General features: G+C 38.9%; 3 protein-coding genes across 8 annotated transcripts in view; 2 read left to right on the forward strand and 1 right to left on the reverse strand.

Moving 5' to 3' along the window:
- Positions 1–533: 533 nt before the first annotated feature.
- On the reverse strand, positions 534–4,415 carry dazap2 (DAZ associated protein 2). Its single transcript, XM_072367955.1, has 4 exons — positions 4,257–4,415; positions 1,942–2,060; positions 1,589–1,837; positions 534–1,453 (listed from the first exon to the last, which is right to left on the reverse strand). The coding sequence occupies exons 1-4, from the start codon at positions 4,267–4,269 to the stop codon at positions 1,325–1,327; spliced, it is 510 nt and encodes a 169-aa protein (XP_072224056.1). The 5' UTR covers positions 4,270–4,415; the 3' UTR covers positions 534–1,324.
- Positions 4,416–5,642: 1,227 nt separating this feature from the next.
- On the forward strand, positions 5,643–14,725 carry pou6f1 (POU class 6 homeobox 1). 3 transcript variants are annotated; one of them, XM_072367011.1, is made up of 12 exons: positions 5,643–6,008; positions 6,686–6,778; positions 7,278–7,307; positions 7,601–7,790; positions 7,927–8,063; positions 8,156–8,381; positions 8,854–9,098; positions 9,191–9,319; positions 10,301–10,534; positions 10,738–10,873; positions 10,957–11,125; positions 12,441–14,725. In XM_072367011.1, the coding sequence occupies exons 2-12, from the start codon at positions 6,725–6,727 to the stop codon at positions 12,781–12,783; spliced, it is 1,893 nt and encodes a 630-aa protein (XP_072223112.1). In that variant the 5' UTR covers positions 5,643–6,008; positions 6,686–6,724; the 3' UTR covers positions 12,784–14,725. The 3 variants fall into 3 exon arrangements, with proteins under 3 accessions (XP_072223112.1, XP_072223113.1, XP_072223111.1); XM_072367012.1 differs by lacking the exon at positions 7,278–7,307; XM_072367010.1 differs by lacking the exons at positions 5,643–6,008; positions 6,686–6,778 and having other exon boundaries at positions 6,900–7,307.
- An 832-nt stretch (positions 14,726–15,557) lies between these two features.
- The window catches only part of tfcp2 (transcription factor CP2), a 41,581-nt gene continuing 37,903 nt past the window's right edge, over positions 15,558–19,235 (forward strand). For 3 of the 4 annotated variants that reach the window (XR_011907838.1, XM_072366290.1, XM_072366291.1), the window contains exons 1-3: positions 15,558–15,882; positions 16,229–16,424; positions 18,251–18,402. Coding sequence is in view for 3 of the 4 variants with exons in the window: in XM_072366290.1 (XP_072222391.1) it covers positions 16,303–16,424; positions 18,251–18,402 (274 nt within the window). In the remaining variant the exon portion in view is untranslated. Of the gene's footprint in view, positions 15,883–16,228; positions 16,425–18,250; positions 18,403–19,235 lie in introns of those variants that run through there. The other variant, XM_072366292.1, reaches the window with a different exon arrangement.

The following is a 19,235-nucleotide window of genomic DNA, read 5'->3' on the forward strand; positions in this document are numbered from 1 at the left end:
GATCTTTGGTACAACCAGCTCATTGGTTATACTATCACATTTATTAGCCTAACTACTTGTGTAATTCACTTGAATGTGGAATGGAAATCAAGAAAAAAAAAAAGAAAAGAAAAGTAGATCGTCTCCTCAACTTTGACAGATACAAACTAATGCCATCACAAAAGGTGACATTTTCTAAGTTGACCAAGAACTGTAAAATGTGATGATACTAAATTATACTGTGTGACAGAAAAGAAAAAGAATAGCTCTTGAAATCTGTATAATAAAACATTTAGTGGATAAACTCTGGGTATCCGACTGTGAAATAGAAACAGGATACATAAAAAGCTAAAATGTTACACCAACCACCTTTTACCATTCATCTTACTATTTGGATTTACTTTAAATTTCTTTCCTTTAAGTTTACTGAAGTTAATTTGCTTCAATTTGGGGCTAACCCCAGTGCTCTTTGGCACTTGACTATGTTCATCTACAAGTTGCCCAACAAGGTACAGTAAACCACTTAAGGTATTGCGTTATATCTTTTCTTGACCTTTTTTTTTGCTTTAAACTCAATTTAATTAATCTACAAGTGATTTAAATAGAACTGTCTTTCAGACAGTTCACTGTGCAACAAATTTTATGTTGTAGATTTGATACTGTGCAAAAGACAAGACAATTCTATCTAAAAGCATCCAGGATGCTGATTCTTTTTTTTTCTTTTTTTATAGTTGAGATGTAACATCTCATGATCATCATACTGGTATTTACACAAACTATTACACACCTATTAATTAAAACTACACTAAACATTTTCAAAAAAGACAAGTGGAAATTATTTTTTTTTATTTGCGCATTGACTGCAACTTTGTAACTTTGCATTTCACTTTCACCATAAAGCAGCTAAACTATATAATGCAGGTCTGATATTTCAACATTTCATCTACGTTGTTTTACAGGAATACAAGAACATCTCAATGTTATTTGTGACCATTCGATCAAAGGAGAGGTTTACTAGACCAGATACAAATGCCTGAAAAAAGTCCAATCTTGAATGACCAAAGGGGTTAGATCATATGAAGAATTATGGAATGAATTTTACAACATTAAAGATTTATATTTGTCCTCTCCAGATGGTAACATTTATCATTTGATCACTAGGTCAGAAGTGGAATACTGTACCTTTTACAAGGGCTCTAAAATATTACATTCCGTTAGGTGATATCAGTATTGTGGCATGGCCAAGCAGCCTGAAGAGGGAGGCATATGGGATAAGGGAAGAACTGGGGAATCATCAGGGATTGGGGCACGGTTCAGGCATGAAGAAGGAGGGGAGAAGTTGCTGTTACCAGATGGTATAACCTCCATTGGATCCACCCAGGAAGAAGTTATTCTTGCGCTGTGCCATGACAACATTGGCACCCTGCATGGCAGCCAGTTGAGCTGCATTAGGGGGGTGTCCAGGGGGTGGGGGCTAGCGAAGGTGGGAGACAAGCACATTCATAAGTAGTTGATCAACTTTACAACAAAATGCATCTCAACTACTTTGTTTTAGCAGGCAATGTTGTTTGTGACGTTGTTACATCGACCCGACTACATGGATACTCACTGGGATGGAAACACTGCTGCCGGTTGTGAAGCGAGCCCCTGCATCAAAGCCGCCTTCCACCATGACTGTTGATCCAGGCGGATAAACGGCTCCCATGGGATAGTAGGCCATGGGGACGTTCTGGCTCACTGGCCCAACTGGCATGTGTGGCTGCATGGGCATATACATCTGAGCACCAGGGTAGTGAGAAGACATCTGAGGCACCTGACCAGGCACCTGAGGTGGAAGCACATATCTGGGCTGGTATATCTGCAGAGGTGGGGGAAAAAACCCAAACAGATTTAAAACTGTTCAGAACTGTTACTGTGAGTATCAACTGCGCAGTCGTTTGACTTCTTAGACGCAACAATTACCTCAGAATATGCAGGTGGTGTGTCTGTGTAAGGAGGTGCCTGAGGAGACATTTGCATAGCAGGAGGGTATACAGGTGCAGAGCTCTGCTGAGGGTACACAGCCTGCTGTGGATACGAACCTGCAAAAGCAACATTTAAACATCAGTTTAAAGCAAATACATCAGAGTGACACACAAATCCAAGGTTAAGTCACTGCCAAGAGCACGACAGCTTCAGCAGAGATAACTAAATATGGACAGCAGAGGAATTTAACATATTCAGTGTAGCTTAAGGGGTGAAAGGTCATGTCTGTTCCAGCATCTCTCCAGTAGGGCCACAAAAGGCTATAGTTTCCATTTATGTTATTTCCTATTTATTGTTCTAAAGCTTGCAAATCGTGAAATTGTAGATGACAATTGGTTGCTGTGCATATAATTCCAAAATGTTTTGTCCTAATGATTTTATGTTTTCATTTATTGGTGAAGTTTGGATTAGCCTTTAAGAAACAACTGTTTATGTCCTCCATTAAAAAAAATTAAAATCCAGAGCCTCATTTCTATCTATCTCATTTCTCCCTTCTATTTGGGTATAAATTATAGATGGGTACAACAATCTTTGCAATCTGACCCATATTGAGCGAGAATATCATGACTGGTGACCACTGAACATCTGCAATAAGGCAAACATGCACTTCACAATAAAAGTGCATGTATTTGCAACTAAAAGGAAACCTCATGGGAATAATCTGTCATGCTCAAGTCTTGTGTGAGGTGAGTCGTTGCAGTAAAACACCAGTCACATGAACGAGACAAAAGGCAGCTTTCCTGGGAAGAGAGGTGTTATGTTGAGTCGGACTACAAGATATGGCTTTCTGCAAAAAAAAAACCACTTTCATGAACTGTTGTGCCAAATTTAAGCCACGGTTACAAAGCTTTTTACAAACTACCTCTGGAGGACTGGGCCTAAAGTTATGTCACACATGAAGTGAAACAGACCATAGGTACTGAAGTGGATGACACAACTGATACTGGCATATAACAACAGTTTCCATTAGGCCGTGAGTCTTTTATGATAGCAATCTCACGCCGCCAGCAACAAATACAAGCACTTTTATTTTCACTTCCCCACTGTTAGACAATGAGGACATGGATGCATGTATGAATATGCATCATACTGAAACATTTTTTGTACTTTTATTGCTAAGTCAATAAAAGAGAAAAGAGAGCACCGTTTGAAAAATCCCAAAGGATTCTTTTAAGTGTTTCGAGATAAAAGAAAGCATAGATAGCGGAAAATGACGTGGAAATAGCATTTGACCTGTTTGCCAGTTTTGTCCAGCTTTTTTCATACAGCAAAATAGAAATAATAACGATACTTAAAAATGATCACAGTAAGCTACAATAATTACCACCGAGCCTTTATGTGATAATTATATTAGGTTTATAGGGAGAAAGTGTCTTTTAAAAGTGTCCATAATTTCAGAAAGCTGCACATAACTGGAAATATTGCTTCTGCAGGACCAAGGTAGAAAATATGACAGTATCTATAATCAACTAATGTAAAATGATTAGATTACTATTAATTAAGTGGGTCAATCAACAGAAAATATACATTTTTTTAATAGTTAATTAACCTTTGTAGCAAAAAAAAAAAGCCAAAGATAGTCTGGTTTTAGCTAAATAATCGCTAATAATTTCAGTTTCATTGTCTTCCATCCAAACAAAACGAAATTTTAAGGTGCAAAATTTCAGTAAATTTGAGACTTGAGATTTTTTTGTCATTAGCTTAATGTCTACGGGGCAAATTATCAACTGGGAAAATATTATTTTGTATAAATATTTTTTTTAGCTAGTGTTCTTTAGCTTAGTGTTTTAATGAACTGAAACCAATCTGTAGCATAAAATTATGTAATTATATAATTATAGGCATATCATACCAAATAGCGGTTAAAACTGACAAAATCCATCAGAAATATGGGTACAGGTACTAGCTTACATGGTAACAAAACGGAGGAAGAGTGAACTAAAACATTGAACAGTCACGTCAGCTTTGCTTTTAAAACGATGTTAGCTAGATGGAAAATATGTGTCCTGGACTGTAATAACATAGGAATATAATTAACGGTAAATTTTTATATCCATTGTTCACAGTTAGCAACTGACAGGTTTAGTTCAGCGTGTGTGCTTTCCAGAAAGCGTCAGTTTATTGTTATGTACGTAGCTAAACGTGAAGTCCGCCTGAGATAGCCATAACGACAGCTCTTCGTTTCTAGTTCTAACGCCAGCGATGTACAACGGACAGTTGGCTTATTACCCAAACACGGTCTGAAGAAATACCTTTGTTATTCATTGTTGTGGACTGTTCCGAAGGCTGAGAATATCAATCTGAAGGGTGCTCTGCGTATCTTGTCACGGCCTTATTTCAGGTTACGGCTTGACACAATCGTTCACTTCCTTGTTTCTCAGCTTCTTGTTGTTGTGGAAGTGGTTACGTCACCCGTTCTTTATCTGCGGTTGGACGCACGTACAGTTTTATCTGCACGCGCGCGCCCCTCTCTGGCAGAAACAGAAGAGAGTCTAGGATTGAAGAAAGGTTCATCGACGCTATATAATTTAATGTAGCTTAAATATCAGTTAGGTGTTGTTGAAAAATAGTACATGATTACATCCTGATTACATTTGATTGTATGGAGTTGTTATGGTTACGTAATCACGAAGCCAGTGAATGCTAAGGCTAAATGTTGCAGCTAAAGCTAATGCTTTGTATTATCTATTTATTTAGATTTTGCACAGCTTTAAAAAAAGCGTAGAGTAGCAAAAAGTACAACCCTAAAAGGTTAAATGCTTTACAACTTTACAAGTCAGTTTGATTTGATTTGATGAAAATACAAGACAAAGAGACATAGAGACAATTTATTTATCAGCTAAACTAAAACTACAACTCATCACCATAGCTCATTATCTAACAATATATATTCTTCCATTTAATGAGCATACTCGACAATGTTAAGAATGCTTCTACTGAAAAATAAAAATAATAGGCTATTACCATTGACTTTTGCAGTCAGAGCTAAATAAAATGGTTCTAGGTGAAACACCATATATGATTGTGTGTCAGAAGCAGCTAGATAAGAGTATTAAATCTGATCAAACTGCCCTTAAATTAATGCTAGTAAATTAATTATCAACAACATTCACTTCACCATAGCATCAAGCTGCTGACATAAAATCTGTTCTTAGTGACCACATAGATGAAAGCATCACATCCCTGTCAGTTTTTTCTTGAGGGTTTGTCAAAGTGGTACAACTTCACGTTTTTTCTTTGACACAAAAAACAAACAAACAAACAAAAAAAACAAGAAAATAACTAGTTTGTGAATTAAAGAGTGGTGTCTGGGTACAATATCGATAACTGTCAGTCTTTCATAGCCTGAGGCAAGTCCAACTCGAAGTCCGTGACTAAAGATATTCTACAGGGTACGTTTTTATCCAACATACGAGCAAACTTTCCCGCTAGCACAATCAGAGCACTTGTGGTATTTATTCATTTTGGAATCCATTGAGTCCTTTCTCAGATTAAATACACTGTCGGTTACACACGGAAACGTCTGGAAACACACAGCGAAGAGCTCTGTGCAAATGTTTGATCTGTGTGAGTCTCGCACACACTGCTCAGCTTTTATGTGAGCTGCGTCCCCTTTAAGAGAACCATGGCACCGCACAAGTCGAGGCAGACATTTTTCAATGCAAGATTTTTTTCTTGCATAAATTATGTTCATGACGTAGTGCAAAAGGACAATTTTGAGGCAATTTTGTCCGACTTTACCGCTCAAAAGGGACTCTGTGAGACACCTCAAGGATTTCTGATGATCTGAACTGTTGCTGAAAGGGCATCGTCATTAAATATTAAGAGAGAGGAGCTCCAAACGTTGCAGCCCTCCTTATCAATGCAAATACCTCTCTTTTGTGTGCCGTCACAGCGCCTGTCTGGGAGCTGAGATGAATTTCTAATTATGTGTGACTGAAACAAACTGTGACAAGGACCCTTTTAAGCGTGGGGGATTACGGAAAATAAGCTGCATTTACGTGGTAAGTTGCATATGATAACTGGACTGTATTCTCTCTCCCTCCTGGCGCGTAGCAGCGAAATGGCGAGAGGAAATGAGTTTTGGTTAATATGCAATGCTCGTAATTAGCATAATTTATATATTTATGATAAAGAGTGGGAAATACATAATATTCGGTCTCGGGGCTAGGGTTGAGATGATCTCTGTTGGCCGTGCTTGCGGTTTGTCCTCAAAAGTGGGCGACTTTTATTGGCCAGTATGGGGGTGGGGTGCCCATCAACACCCGCTGAAGTTTTGACAGATCCTCATTTCTCACGGGGCTTTGCTGCAGGAAACGCACCATTTTGAGTCCTTTTGGAATCCGTGCTGTATTTGCAACCACTTTCTGCCCATGGGCAGCTGTTTGATGATGTTTTTTGCAGCTTAAGTGCAACACACTATGGCCTGTTTATAGGCCCCTTCAAATAGTCTGGTCCAGCAATGACAAAAATAGCCACGAATAAAAGGAAATGTCTTCTGCATGTACGTCTCTTTAACCTGCATTTGTCTGAAAAGTGCAAATACTATGGGATAAGAGGAATCACTGTGACAAAAAAAACTTTATCTCTGTCCGTCATTATATTTTATGCCAGAAATGGCTGCTAAGCCAATGAGAAGAAATGGGAAAAGAGTTTGCATAAACAGTGTTTGTTTACCCAGAATGCCAGGAAGACAGCAACTGTGGTGGTGCAGCAAGCCATGAACTCCCAGGATCTTCCTGCCAAAGATGCCTCGCTTACTGTCAACGAGCAGGTGATAACTTGCATGGCTTCAAGTTCAAGTTCTTTGCTCCCGTTTTGCTCCTCTCACCCCTCATGTCCCAACCTACCACATCATAGTGCAACAATAAACTGCCACAATGCATTCCATTGAGATCAGGACCCACTTTTGTGTTTTATTGCTGAATAATACCTGCTGCTCTATGCCTGTGAGGGTTATAGGCCTTTAAACTGCCATGCTTGGTAATTAATTGTGTTTTTTCTCTCTAGTAACTTTCTCTGTAGACATAGTCCGCAAACCAAAGCAATGCTCTTTGTGGATGCACAGAGCTGAGCTTGAAGACAGCATTGCTTGAGCTGCTTGTTGGCCGATGTGCCCTTATCATTGTTTTGTGGACTCATGTGCTTTGTCAAGTGTTTCTCTGTTTTTGTTTGTTTGTTTGTTTTGTTTTTAGTCATCATGTCCTAACATGTGCTTGGCTTCTCTGTTCTCCTTAGCCATTCACTGTCTGACTGCAGAAGTCTTTTTTCAGCCATTTAAATTCCCTGCCAGAGACAACCAGGTATGCATCATCCTCTCTCTTCCTGCATTGTGTCTCGGCACCCTGTCCTCCAGCCCAGGTTGACTTGCTGCCTTTCTGCCAGGTCTTTCATTACTTCATACCATGAATCATCAGCTAAGTCAGTATTGGGTTTATGACATGCTGTTAGACGGGGGAAATATCACAATTATGTTATTTTCTAACCCCCTGGTCATCAGTCAAATGAGAATCTTCGTACATTGTTTCATAAGAATTTTATCCAGTATTTGGCAGGTCCTTTAGCATTTGAGTCACCTCAGAATTCGCTCCTGCAGGTTATTGTCATGTCTGGCCATGAGACAATTCGGGTACTAGAAGTAGAGGTAGATGCATCTTTGCCATCGTCAGGACCTGATGGGAAAAGTGAGAGCAAAGCTGAGGAGGGGGCAGTACAGGTAACAAAGCAACCTGAAGCCAGCAGCGCCCAGAACAACCCCACAGTGCCTCAGAACGCCGGGGAAGCAGGTAAATCATAGCCACACTAGAAGATGATGGATTGCATAGAGTTGTAGTGAAATATTAATGGCAACTTTGGAATAAAAAAAAAACTCCCTCAAATGTCAGTAAGGATCAACGGCGTGCTTTCACTGTGCTTCCGCAGTGATGGGTGAACAGCAGGTGGTGTCTGTAGAAGCTCCGGCTCCTGCTGTCCAAACGTTGAATTCTGCTGTTCCCATCAGCGTGTCCCTGACCCAGCCACAGGCCGCTATGCCCTTCACTGTACAAGGCTGTCCACAGGTACTGGCTGGGAAATTACGCACTCAGTACACTTTACTTACTCACTTATACACGTTTAAGGACTAAAATCACAATTCACTGTACTACACTAGGTGCTGACGCAGGAAAGTCTGGCCACTCTGATGACTGGTATGATGGCTCAGACGGGGTCACTGGGCCAGCCTTTGCTTATCCCTCTCAATATGGCCGGCTCCATTGGCGGCCAGGGCAGCTTAGCTGTTCTCACTCTCCCTACCACCAGTGTAGCTACCCTCCCTGGTCTGGCAGCTGCTAACCCAGCTGGAAACCTCCTCAAACTGCCTTTTACTGGCCTTCAAGGTAAAACACAGTATACATGTACAGTGACCGCCATAATGTTTGGGACAAAGTCTCATTTTTCTTTGAGTTACCCCTCTGCTCCTCAGTGTAAAATTCCTAATCAAACAATTTCGACATGATTAAAGTGCACATTGCAGTCTTTAATTTTAAGTAATTTCATACATTTCAGTTCCATCATGTAGAAATTACAACACTTTTATACATAGTTCCCCTCCTTTTAGGGCACCATTATGTTTGGTACGGAGTAATAGTAGGTGCATTAAAGCAGTAATGTTTAGTACTTTGTTGCATATCCCTTCATGTAATGACTGCTTAAAGTCGGCAACACATGGACATCTATAGATTCTGTAAACCATCTGTAGAGATACATAAGTGACATTTATCATAGTACAAGCAAAACTTAAGCATAATAGTCAGTAACATCATTCCAAATGATCATCATGTTGTATTCTGTTGTTCTGATTCTGTTCAGCTGCAACAGTCTTGAACTCGGTCCAGCCCCAGCTGCAGACAAATGCACACACAGTGTTCCAGCCTCAAGCATCCTCCATACAGCCGCTGCAGACTGCTGTGCAGCAGGCAACATCTCAGCCATCACAGGTTACCCATGCACAGGTCAGTGGTGCTCAGGCGACCTCTGCCAGCACCACTATCTCTCAGTCCAACATATCTGTGGCAGCACTTCAGACAGCAGGACTGTCCATCAACCCTGCCATTGTAAGGCTCAGAGGATCTTCTGCTGTTCACACAGCTCTTCATAATTTACAGCTTTCCTGTGCTTTGTTAACATGTTGCTGTTCTCTGCTCAGATCAGTGCGGCTTCTTTGGGAGCGCATCCCCAGTTCCTCAGTTCCCTTACGTCCACTCCCATCATCAGCAGCGCCATGTCGGGCATGGCTGGCATCACCAGCCAGATCATCACAAATGCCCAGGGACAGGTAGGGCTATGAAGTCCAGATAATATGATATCATATAATAATATAATTATGATGTAATATAATATCTTGCGCTCCCTTTCCTATGTCTATGCCTCTTCTCTACCTGATGCTAAATGAAAAATATCTTAAATACAATAAAATATCCTGAAAATATCATCATTGACGATGTATTAGCCAACATACAGAAGAAAGTGCTCAAAAGACTTAATGGGTTCTTGTTTTTGTACAACACTGATGTAGACCCATATTGATCAGTAATAAGTCTGCATTGCTGATATCCATAATTCAGTATTTGCAAGTCAAAATGAACCTTTCACCTATCCACAGTGACCTTCTTTCTATTCCGTCCTGTCAGTTGAGATGCACCAAAAGTTGTCCTTCCTGGGATATGTTACATCCCTTTTGCTAGTCACGTATAATGGGCTTCAGTTTCCATTTTGGGGATCTAAAATGAAAAATGAATACAGTTGTTCATAGTGTGACTGCATGTGAAACACATTTTTGACTTGTAAAAATGTCAGTACTAATGTCTTCTTTTCATTTTCTTAAAAACTAAAAGCAATTTTAGATATCTAAAGTTTGAGTTATGACTAAGATCGATGCAGTTGCAATCTTACAGGCATACCGTGAATAACAGGAAGACATGGCAACACTTTAACATTAAAAGGGTTCATTGACTCACCACAATTGTAATTCAGATACTCGTAGAAGCATTTCTCCTGGTCAGAACTCTATCCTTACCAGCTAGAATGACAATATTCACCTGTGCTAATAAAGTAGTGAGAACGGCAATTAAAAATCTGTGTAGTTATGGCATAGGGTCAGGCTCAGACTGGCAGTTTGTCAATTCTGCCTAATGCCAGTTGGGCCGACGGGTGCAGTGAGCCAAAAGGCCACCATAAACGTAGGGGAACAAATTATATTTCAGGGTGTTATATTAAATTGTTTGCATGTATTTGTTTTTTTTAACAATATTTACAGGTCATAGGAACCCTCCCACTGTTAGTGAACCCAGCCTCTCTGGCCGGAGGGGCTGCCGCTTCCACCCTGCCCTTCCAGGGTCTCCAGGTCCAGACTGTCACTCCGCAGCTGCTTCTCAACACCCAGGGCCAAATTATTGCCACTGTGGGCAACGGACCGGCTGCAGTCGTAACTTCTGCTGCAGTTCTGCCCAAAACTACGACTCCTGCAACACTCAACAAACCAAACGCACAGGTGAGAGAACAAAAATGAGTTTGGATTTTGTTGTGATCTTCAACTACTTCATTACTGTAGTTACACTCCAAAGCTGAATTAAACAAAAAGCAATATATCCAGATGGCTATTCTTGATTCTTTTTTTTTTATGTAATTTTTTACGATTTGGACCATATTATGTTACATCTAAGAAAGTTCCTGACACTGTTTTTACTTTCTCAGGTTTCAGTTACAACTGTCACTCAGTCACCAGTTGTCATTGCACCTCAGCCATCTGCACTGAAGAGTGCGAGCGCTCTCTCCTCCACAGCATCCATCACATGTGGAGACATAGCAAAAGTGGGCCAGCTTGTCAGCAGTACGTTCTCAAGCTCCTCCTCCCTAAGCATAGATATATTTAAAGTTGGTTGATATTTTTAACTAGATTTCTCACAATTGCAGAACCCCAGCAGACAGCGAGCAGTGAGGAAGGCATTAATCTGGAGGAAATTCGAGAGTTTGCCAAGAATTTCAAAATCCGACGGCTGTCCTTGGGACTTACTCAGACACAAGTAGGGCAGGCCCTTACTGCGACTGAAGGCCCGGCCTACAGCCAGTCTGCCATTTGCAGGTAAATCACTCCCCTGTTCCTGTTGCCTTCCACACGGAAGATTTCTTTTTTGTAATGGACCATTAAAAATACTATTTCACTTCATAAAACATCAGTAATCCATCATTAACCATGTGTGCACAATGCATCTGGCAGAGCTTTTTCGCAGAGGACATTTTGACTCATGATAGAAAAAAGCACAGGTGGAACATTACTGATGGTCATGCTCCACTGAGAAGCAAAGGAATCTTCTCCTGTGAGACAGCCTGTATAAGACCAAACAAGGGCTTTTCTTTTTTTCTGCATGTTTACAGTGTCCAGAGGAACTGCAGGTCTTTCAGTCATGCTCAAAGACATACAGTGGCTTTAATGCCAATCGTTGTCATTGTGAACATAGCCTGACTGAGCTGCCTACGTAGCTATAGATTCTAATCTTGTATTAGAAAAACCAAAATTATTCTGAAGTGGCATCTCAATATGTCTGTATGGAAAGCAACAGACTTTTCAATATCAAGAGATACACTACGTTGGTAAAAAAAAAAAGAAAAGAAAAAAAGATCATTTGAAACCAATTAAACAAGTAACTAGGTATGGTCTTTGTGAAATCATTGTAGTGAAATTGTTAAAACCCAAATGCCAAAAAAGGTGGGATGCCGTGTAAAATGTAAATAAAAATCTGAATGTACTGATTTACAAAAATCACAAACTATTCTTTCATGCGCAGTAGAACATAGAAAACATGTTGAAAGTGAGACATTTTTCCATAACTGTGTCTGTAAAAGCCAGTTAAAGCTTTTGTCGTGCTAAAAAGCTGCAACACGCGAACTCCAGAAATCATGGACACCAGATTCTCCCGACTAGAGTTGAGAGAAACCACCCGACTTGTTATCGGCACTCCGTTTAAAAGCCTTCGTCTCTGATGGTATGGGGGTACATTTGTGCCTATGGAGCTGGCAGCTTGCACATCTGAGGAGGCACCATCAATGCTGAAAGGTATATACAGGTCCTCTCCTCCAGCAACTGGTCTCCACAGTTTCCAGATGTTTCCAGACCATTGTTAAAAGAGGCGATGCTACACAGTGATAAACCTGTCCCAACCTTTTTCAGATGTGTTGCTGCCATCCAATTAAAGATGAGCTCATATCTTTCATGAAACAGTAAAACGTTTCACATTTAACACTTGACAGTTTTTCTATGGTCTGTTGTGTTTACACACTTTCCCAACTTTTTAGAAATTGGCTTTATTTGTCTTAGTTGTTTGAAACATTGTATGTACTTAGCTACAGTACATACAATGTTTCTTGATGGAAAAAGTTAACCTTCTTTTCTACCACAGGTTTGAAAAGCTGGACATCACCCCTAAGAGTGCTCAGAAGCTGAAGCCAGTGTTGGAGAAGTGGCTGGCTGAAGCCGAGCATTGGAACCAGAAAGGCCAGCAGAATCTGATGGAGTTTGTCGGTGGTGAACCTTCCAAAAAACGGAAGCGCCGCACTAGTTTCACACCGCAGGCAATAGAAGTCCTTAACTCTTACTTTGAGAAGAACGCTTTGCCCACAGGCCAGGAGATTACAGAGATTGCAAGGGAACTAAACTACGACAGAGAGGTTGTGAGAGTATGGTTCTGCAACCGGAGGCAGACACTGAAGAACACAAGCAAGATCAATGTCTTCCAGGTTTAGTAGCGACCTCATTCTGGGAGAGTTCTCCGCTCATCTTTTGTCCTTTTGGGAATTTGAGCGTGGAATGCAGCAGCACAGATGCAGACTGTGTTCTGAATCCATCCTCATTAAGGTTGAAAGAAAATGAACTTTTTGAGAAAGTGAAGGTAATTACACGTGTTACTAAAGAGTACAAAAAAACGAGTTATACTTGTGTTCGAAGGCTGTATATGTGAACACTTTCTTTGTGGTGCATATTAAGTTAAACTGCATGGTCCTTTTTTTCATATAGTAATGATAACGTCATATTTAAGACATTTGATGAACTTTTATACAATTGGTTTTATAAGCTAACCCCTCTGACTTATTTTAAGTGGCTGCACATTGACTCACATTGATTTTAGTCATATGAATATCAGTCTGTGTCAATGGCTGACATTATGCTGATATTTGAAAAATATGCTTTGGGCCTAATGAGTATTGTGACGGTTCTAACTGCTCATTTATCTCATATCTACATTGTATTTGTATTGAATGAGCAGCTCTGTAAACATATGACTGTAAATTCTTAGTAAGGCAATAAGTTTAATCTGAACTACTTGGCTTAGGACCTCACTTAGTTATTTTACCCACTGCAGATCCCTGACTCTGCCCCCACTGTTTTGGGACAATCACCATTTTGGTATTTCTTAATGGATAATCACTAAGATGAGATTAAAATCTGCGTTGGATTCGTACTTTTTTTTTTTTTTTTTTTACAGCTGTATGAATGAATTTGATTATTACATCGTTAGAGTCATATCTGATGCTCCGTCAGAAATAGGTTCTTGTTAAAATAAAACTGTAGCTCAGGCTATTGTCAGTGGTGCCACACTTGTAAAGTCATTTTAGATTTCCGTGGAGTTTGGGTTATTTGTGAGTGATGTGCAAATATACATAACACCTGCGTGGGTAGTATGTGTGAATTCACCAGTCTGTCTCGTGTTTACACTTTTCGTTCGATGTGCTTTTTATACTCCGAGAGTATTTTTTTTCTCTTTGTTCACTGCTTTGAAATTTCATTTGCTAGCCTGACAATGTTTCTGCTGCATTTTTCCATATTGATTTTTTTTTTTAGAATAAGAACTTAATTGGTCTGTCATGAGGTCAAACTAATATAGTCTCATACTGTTTCTTGAGATTTTCTCATGAAGCTTAAAATGAACCCAAAACAATAACTGTTTGGCAAAAGGAGAGAGTTTTGTGGATTACTGTCTTATCATTGTCAGTGTGAAGGAGTTTGCAGACAGTTTGCATATGCAATATGATATTATTTTCTGTTGGAAAAATACTTGGTCAGTTTTCTTAATCTTTGCCAATATTTCAATATTTGTTTGCACTTTAGTGACAGCAGGGAAAGTGAAAGGGTTCTGGATGATTTAGGTACAGCCCAGGTTTCACTTCTGTTTAGTGACAGAGATTTAAATGTTTGTTTATAGAAAAATAATCAGATGTGAGAAGCTTTGCTAAATGTAGCAGTACTGGCAAAATTGCAATTTCATTGAGATTAGCTAACTTTTTATGCAGAAGAAATGTAATTTACTACAGAATATAAATAGCTAATATGCATTCATTGCAAAAATCTCTTGACTTTGTGTAATCATATGTTAAATGATACATTTTATGCTACACTTCATATTTGCCTTTGGGGTTACAGTATACCTACCATAAAAAATAGTACAAAAATCTTGCTTGAACATGTGTTTACCTTCATGATCCCCAATAGAAGACAACATATAATATTGTTTCATAAACTGAGTTTGTTAATACAGAAAAAGATTAACTTAATTAGAAAAATAAAAGCTATGACTAATTTCACTCTGCCAAATACATAAAAGTTCAGGTCTTAGTTAAACAAAAGAAAAATAAAGTTTGGATGCTTTTTGTCATTTTCTGTCAGATAAATAAAACCTGTCTTTATTAATCGTTCTTTGTTGTGTGTTGATATTGTTTGTTTTCAGTTTACGCAAAGATTGTAGCCAAAATTTCTTTAAATTTTATTTTATTTTTCTTACTAAATTATCATTTTTGGCTAGAAGCTACAATGACTGCATACTTAAATAGATAATACTACATTTGTATATGTAGACATAAAAGCTATTTCCTTTTTTTATAAATTTTTTAAGTCTAAAATGTCATTTTAGATTGAATAAATTTTATGGTGATATTCATGCTTTATTTTAAACATTTACCCATAATAGTAATAGCCAAAAGTATTTCACAAAGTCTAAAACGGATGTCTTTAAAGGCAATTTTCTCAGAATAAGATGATTTTCACTCTCCATGTCCATAGACTAAACCTAAACTAAACTTGCAGTCTTAGAGTATTTCCACCTTCCAACCTGAAGGCTCCTACAAAGGAGTTATTTTCTGTCATTCATGGCCAGACTTCTGCAATGTAATATCTCATAAAACATGTTTAAAATGTATTATTTCTGGTTGTTGAAGCCGATTTAAGCCGAATAACAAAATATCTTAACATGAACCCAATGATTTATCAGTTATCAAACTTTCCACATGTGAAACAAGAAGCTTGAACTGTACATTATCAAATGTCTGTTTTATAAATCTTTGTAAATTTCAAGATTTAAAATATTGTTGTAATGTTATTATTACATTGTTACGATTATTAATTATCGTTGATAATAATAATAATAATAATTTCCTTATAGTGCGTGGCCCACAGCAATAATTCAGCAATGGGTGGCGATAATGAGCACTAACGTTCTTTTGTACTCGTGCAATCGCGAAGAAGAGATCAAACCGGAAATTACGGCGGCTCCTTTTCTTGACGAGGCGAGATAAACAAACAAAAGCAATACGCTATTTTCAAATAATTAGAAGTATGGCATAATTTTACGCAATTTTACATACAAGTATGGTTAAGACCAGAAAACTGGAGAGGTAAACACCTAAGACTAAATTTAAAGAAACGGTTAGCATTCTGCTAGTTACGTGAAGAGGCAGACAGGCTACGTAGCTAATCTGTTAGCTCGACATGTTTATTTTAGTACTGGGGCGAAGACATGATGGCATGAAACTGTTGCGGTGTTAGCGAATACCCACAGTTAACATCTTAAGGTAAGATTTATATCAACAAATTTTGTACGTTATTGATCTAGTAAAAAAAAACTAAAAAATCTAAAATGTTTAGATATTTTCAACCTCAAATTCGTTGTATTTCACCAGCCCATTAATGCACTGTGCCAAAAACGTGACTACCGTTACAGTTAAGCACTTTGCATTGATCAGATTGGTAACTTGTTACTGACAACTTCACAGCCTTGTTATTTGACTATATTAACTCGTTTCTGCCAGTGTGTTTTTCTATACCACCAAATTAGGCTTTATGTTGACGGTTTTTGCGTTGTAGCCACACTTGCTGATGAACTCTTTTTTTTCCACTTTTGTCCTCTACATTTTCAAGATTGTGAGAAACAGTTAAAACTCGCCTTGAGTTTTAACCGGAACTGCCCTTCATAAAATCTACACATCGTCACCATGGCGTGGGCTCTGAAATTGCCCCTCACGGATGAGGTGATTGAGTCCGGACTGGTCCAGGACTTTGATGCCAGTCTCTCCGGCATAGGACAGGAGCTTGGTGCCGGGGCGTACAGTATGAGGTATAGCATGAGTTTTGGGCGGGTAGGCCCTCTGTCTTCAGTGTACCGTTGGATTGAATGCTACAGTACAGCGTTTTAGATTGACTAATATTAATATGTGTTGTGTGAGGGAGATCACTGTTGATGTAAACTTTGATAGTACTGATACTTATAAGTGATACCCGTTTCAGTTGCCACTTTCACTTAAATTAAGTTGGTTCATTTGCTTGATGCCTGATGACTTCGCTTTGTAGTTTTTTTTGTCTGCTAGTACTTTCAGACATTTGTCAGACAGTTACTTGTTGGGCATTTAAATATTCTTAGCTAAATTTGAAGGATTATTGGCCAGTTTGTTTTTGTTCGGTGTTTCACATTTTTCGATAGCTGGGCTTTATTTCAGCAGTACAATCTCTTCACATTTTGAATTTGCATGAGGGTATGTGTTGTCCTGCCTGTGAGACGGCAGATGTGCAAATAAATCAGCATTTGCAGATACAGATAAAAAAAAAAGATGGAGATCAGTCCAAGAAACAATTCAGACCGAGGCTTTTTGGTTTATTCCCACAACGTGCATCTAATCTTTATTCCATTCATGTAAATTTCCGTGAACAGTTCCACATTTTTTCATTTGGTCATGCTTATTTGAGGGTTTAAAGGAACTATTTTTTATTTCTTCCATTTATTTATTTATTTTTATGTTGGAAACGCTTTGTGGTGCATCTCAGCTTTGCGTGACTAAAGCACTTTGCTGTGTTGGAGGAGGATCCCCCTCCTTTTGTGTTTCCCTTTGACAAATTGGAGGCTCTGAGAAGTGCCTGGTTGTTGCAGAAATGTCTGTGTTGAAAGGAGCAACGACACATTGACTGGATACCTCGGTATTTAGTAGTGCTGCTCTCATTATACTTAATGAGCCGCACAGCTTGAGAACATCAGAACTCAGGATTCAGCCTTAAGTTTTATCGGGCGATGGTTAACACTGTTGGACTATTTGATTTTGAATATGTTTTTATCATAATGTTGATAGTATGAAGTCGAAACAGTTGCATATTAGGATTATCTGTTTGTTTTATTCTAAACCTTGGCAAAAATTATGAAAGCATCACATTTGGAGGATGTACATTAAGGTTTTGTTTTTTAGGAATTTTGTTTAAAAGAATAAAAAAAGATAAGAAAAAAATCTAATATAGAGCAGCCTTAATTTCTATTTGAAATAATCCTGGCCATTTTCTTTTTGTTTCTTTTGTTGTACATTTTCAGTTTTCAAGGCATTTTGCTTTGAGTTGCATTTTTCTCCTTTGTTGACCTGGATGTTTCCCTTTAACAACCTTCCCATTTTTTGCTCCAAATTTTTAGACCCGGCTGAATTGGAACAACAAAAATCATGTTTACTGCCAATCAGCCGGGTTCTACAGCTTGTTAAACTCTTCAAGCGCACTTTGTTTTTACCTGCAGACTCATTTGCGTATTCAGACTTGTTTAAGAACATGGTGATTCCATATTTTGAATTTTTTTTCCCTCTAGTTGATCTGAAGAAAAAATCAATCAATCAAAAACTTAGAATTTTATTTAAAAGTTTTTGAGGTATGTTTTACCAAGCTGGAATGTTCAGCTATAGAATAGAATAGAAAATAATCTTCTGTGTCATATCTGTAACATGTATCATCTGTGTTTTGCTTATTTATATTTTTACTAAATAAAGAAGCCAAAGAAACATCCCCTAAGTGTGTTTTTTTTCCCCATGATTTTTGCCAGGGGTTGGAGAGGGAAAGAGTGAGTATGTTTCAGAGAGTGACGAACAGTTGTTGGCAACTTACTGACAATGTTTTTCTTATGGCTGTGTTCTCCAGCGATGTACTTGCCCTCCCCATCTTCAAACAGGAGGAATCCAACCTGCCTCCCGACAACGAAAACAAGATCCTTCCCTTTCAGTATGTTCTGTGTGCAGCTACCTCGCCAGCCATTAAACTGCATGACGAAACACTCACCTACCTCAACCAAGGTCAGTGTCAGGACTGACGGCACCGTGCACTTTTCAACTTTGTGTAAATGAACTGAAATCAGAAAATCAAAAGATGTCGTCATGGTCAGTGGTGGAAAAAGTGGTGATGTGAGGACAGTCAAAATATGTTCAACTGAACTTATTTGCCTGCGAGTTAACAAAGTAGAGCTGTAAATGCATTAAGTGAGATCGACACCTGGTTTTCCTGGTTTCAAGCAAAGAGTACAGCTTATGTAAACAGCTTTTTTTTTTCACTGGGTCAGTATGAGGTCTGGGGGCAGATAAGATACGGGAGTGAAAACAATAACTTCCCGTGCTCTTTTGAAGGCCCGTCGATATCAAGGGAGCAGACCAACAAATGGCCTTGTAAATAACAATGTGCTCGTCATGAAATCTCTGGCTGTAGACCACCCAGCACGAGCATACAGCAGGCTGTGGCGAGTAAGAGATTTAGAATGAATGGCGAACCTCAGGCCTCTATTGTAGAGGATATCCATGCATATATGCTTTCTGTGGTCATTCAAGTTATGTTGAATGGTACTGAAAGCTTGTAGCTGCTGACTAACATAATATTGGGGTTTAGGTGCTGAGGAGTTGGAGAAAGAAAATTACATTTGAAACCGTTTAATCGAGACTATTGATGAATGGAACGGGAAAAGAACCAACCCCTGGGGCATTATCTTGGAGGCCAGAAGTGATAACTTCTGCCCGCTCACGCTGAGATGTACTTCTGTTCTTCTGAGCTCTGCTCTGATTAGTCTTTTCTGCAGTCTCGCTTGTTCAGCAGTATCAAAAGCTTTCAGTAAGTCCATAAAAAGAACTGCACAGTACTG

The sequence above is a fragment of the Leuresthes tenuis genome, unplaced genomic scaffold (genome assembly GCF_036924035.1).
Source record: "Leuresthes tenuis unplaced genomic scaffold, fLeuTen1.0.hap1 SCAF_16, whole genome shotgun sequence".
Lineage (NCBI taxonomy): Eukaryota > Metazoa > Chordata > Actinopteri > Atheriniformes > Atherinopsidae > Leuresthes > Leuresthes tenuis.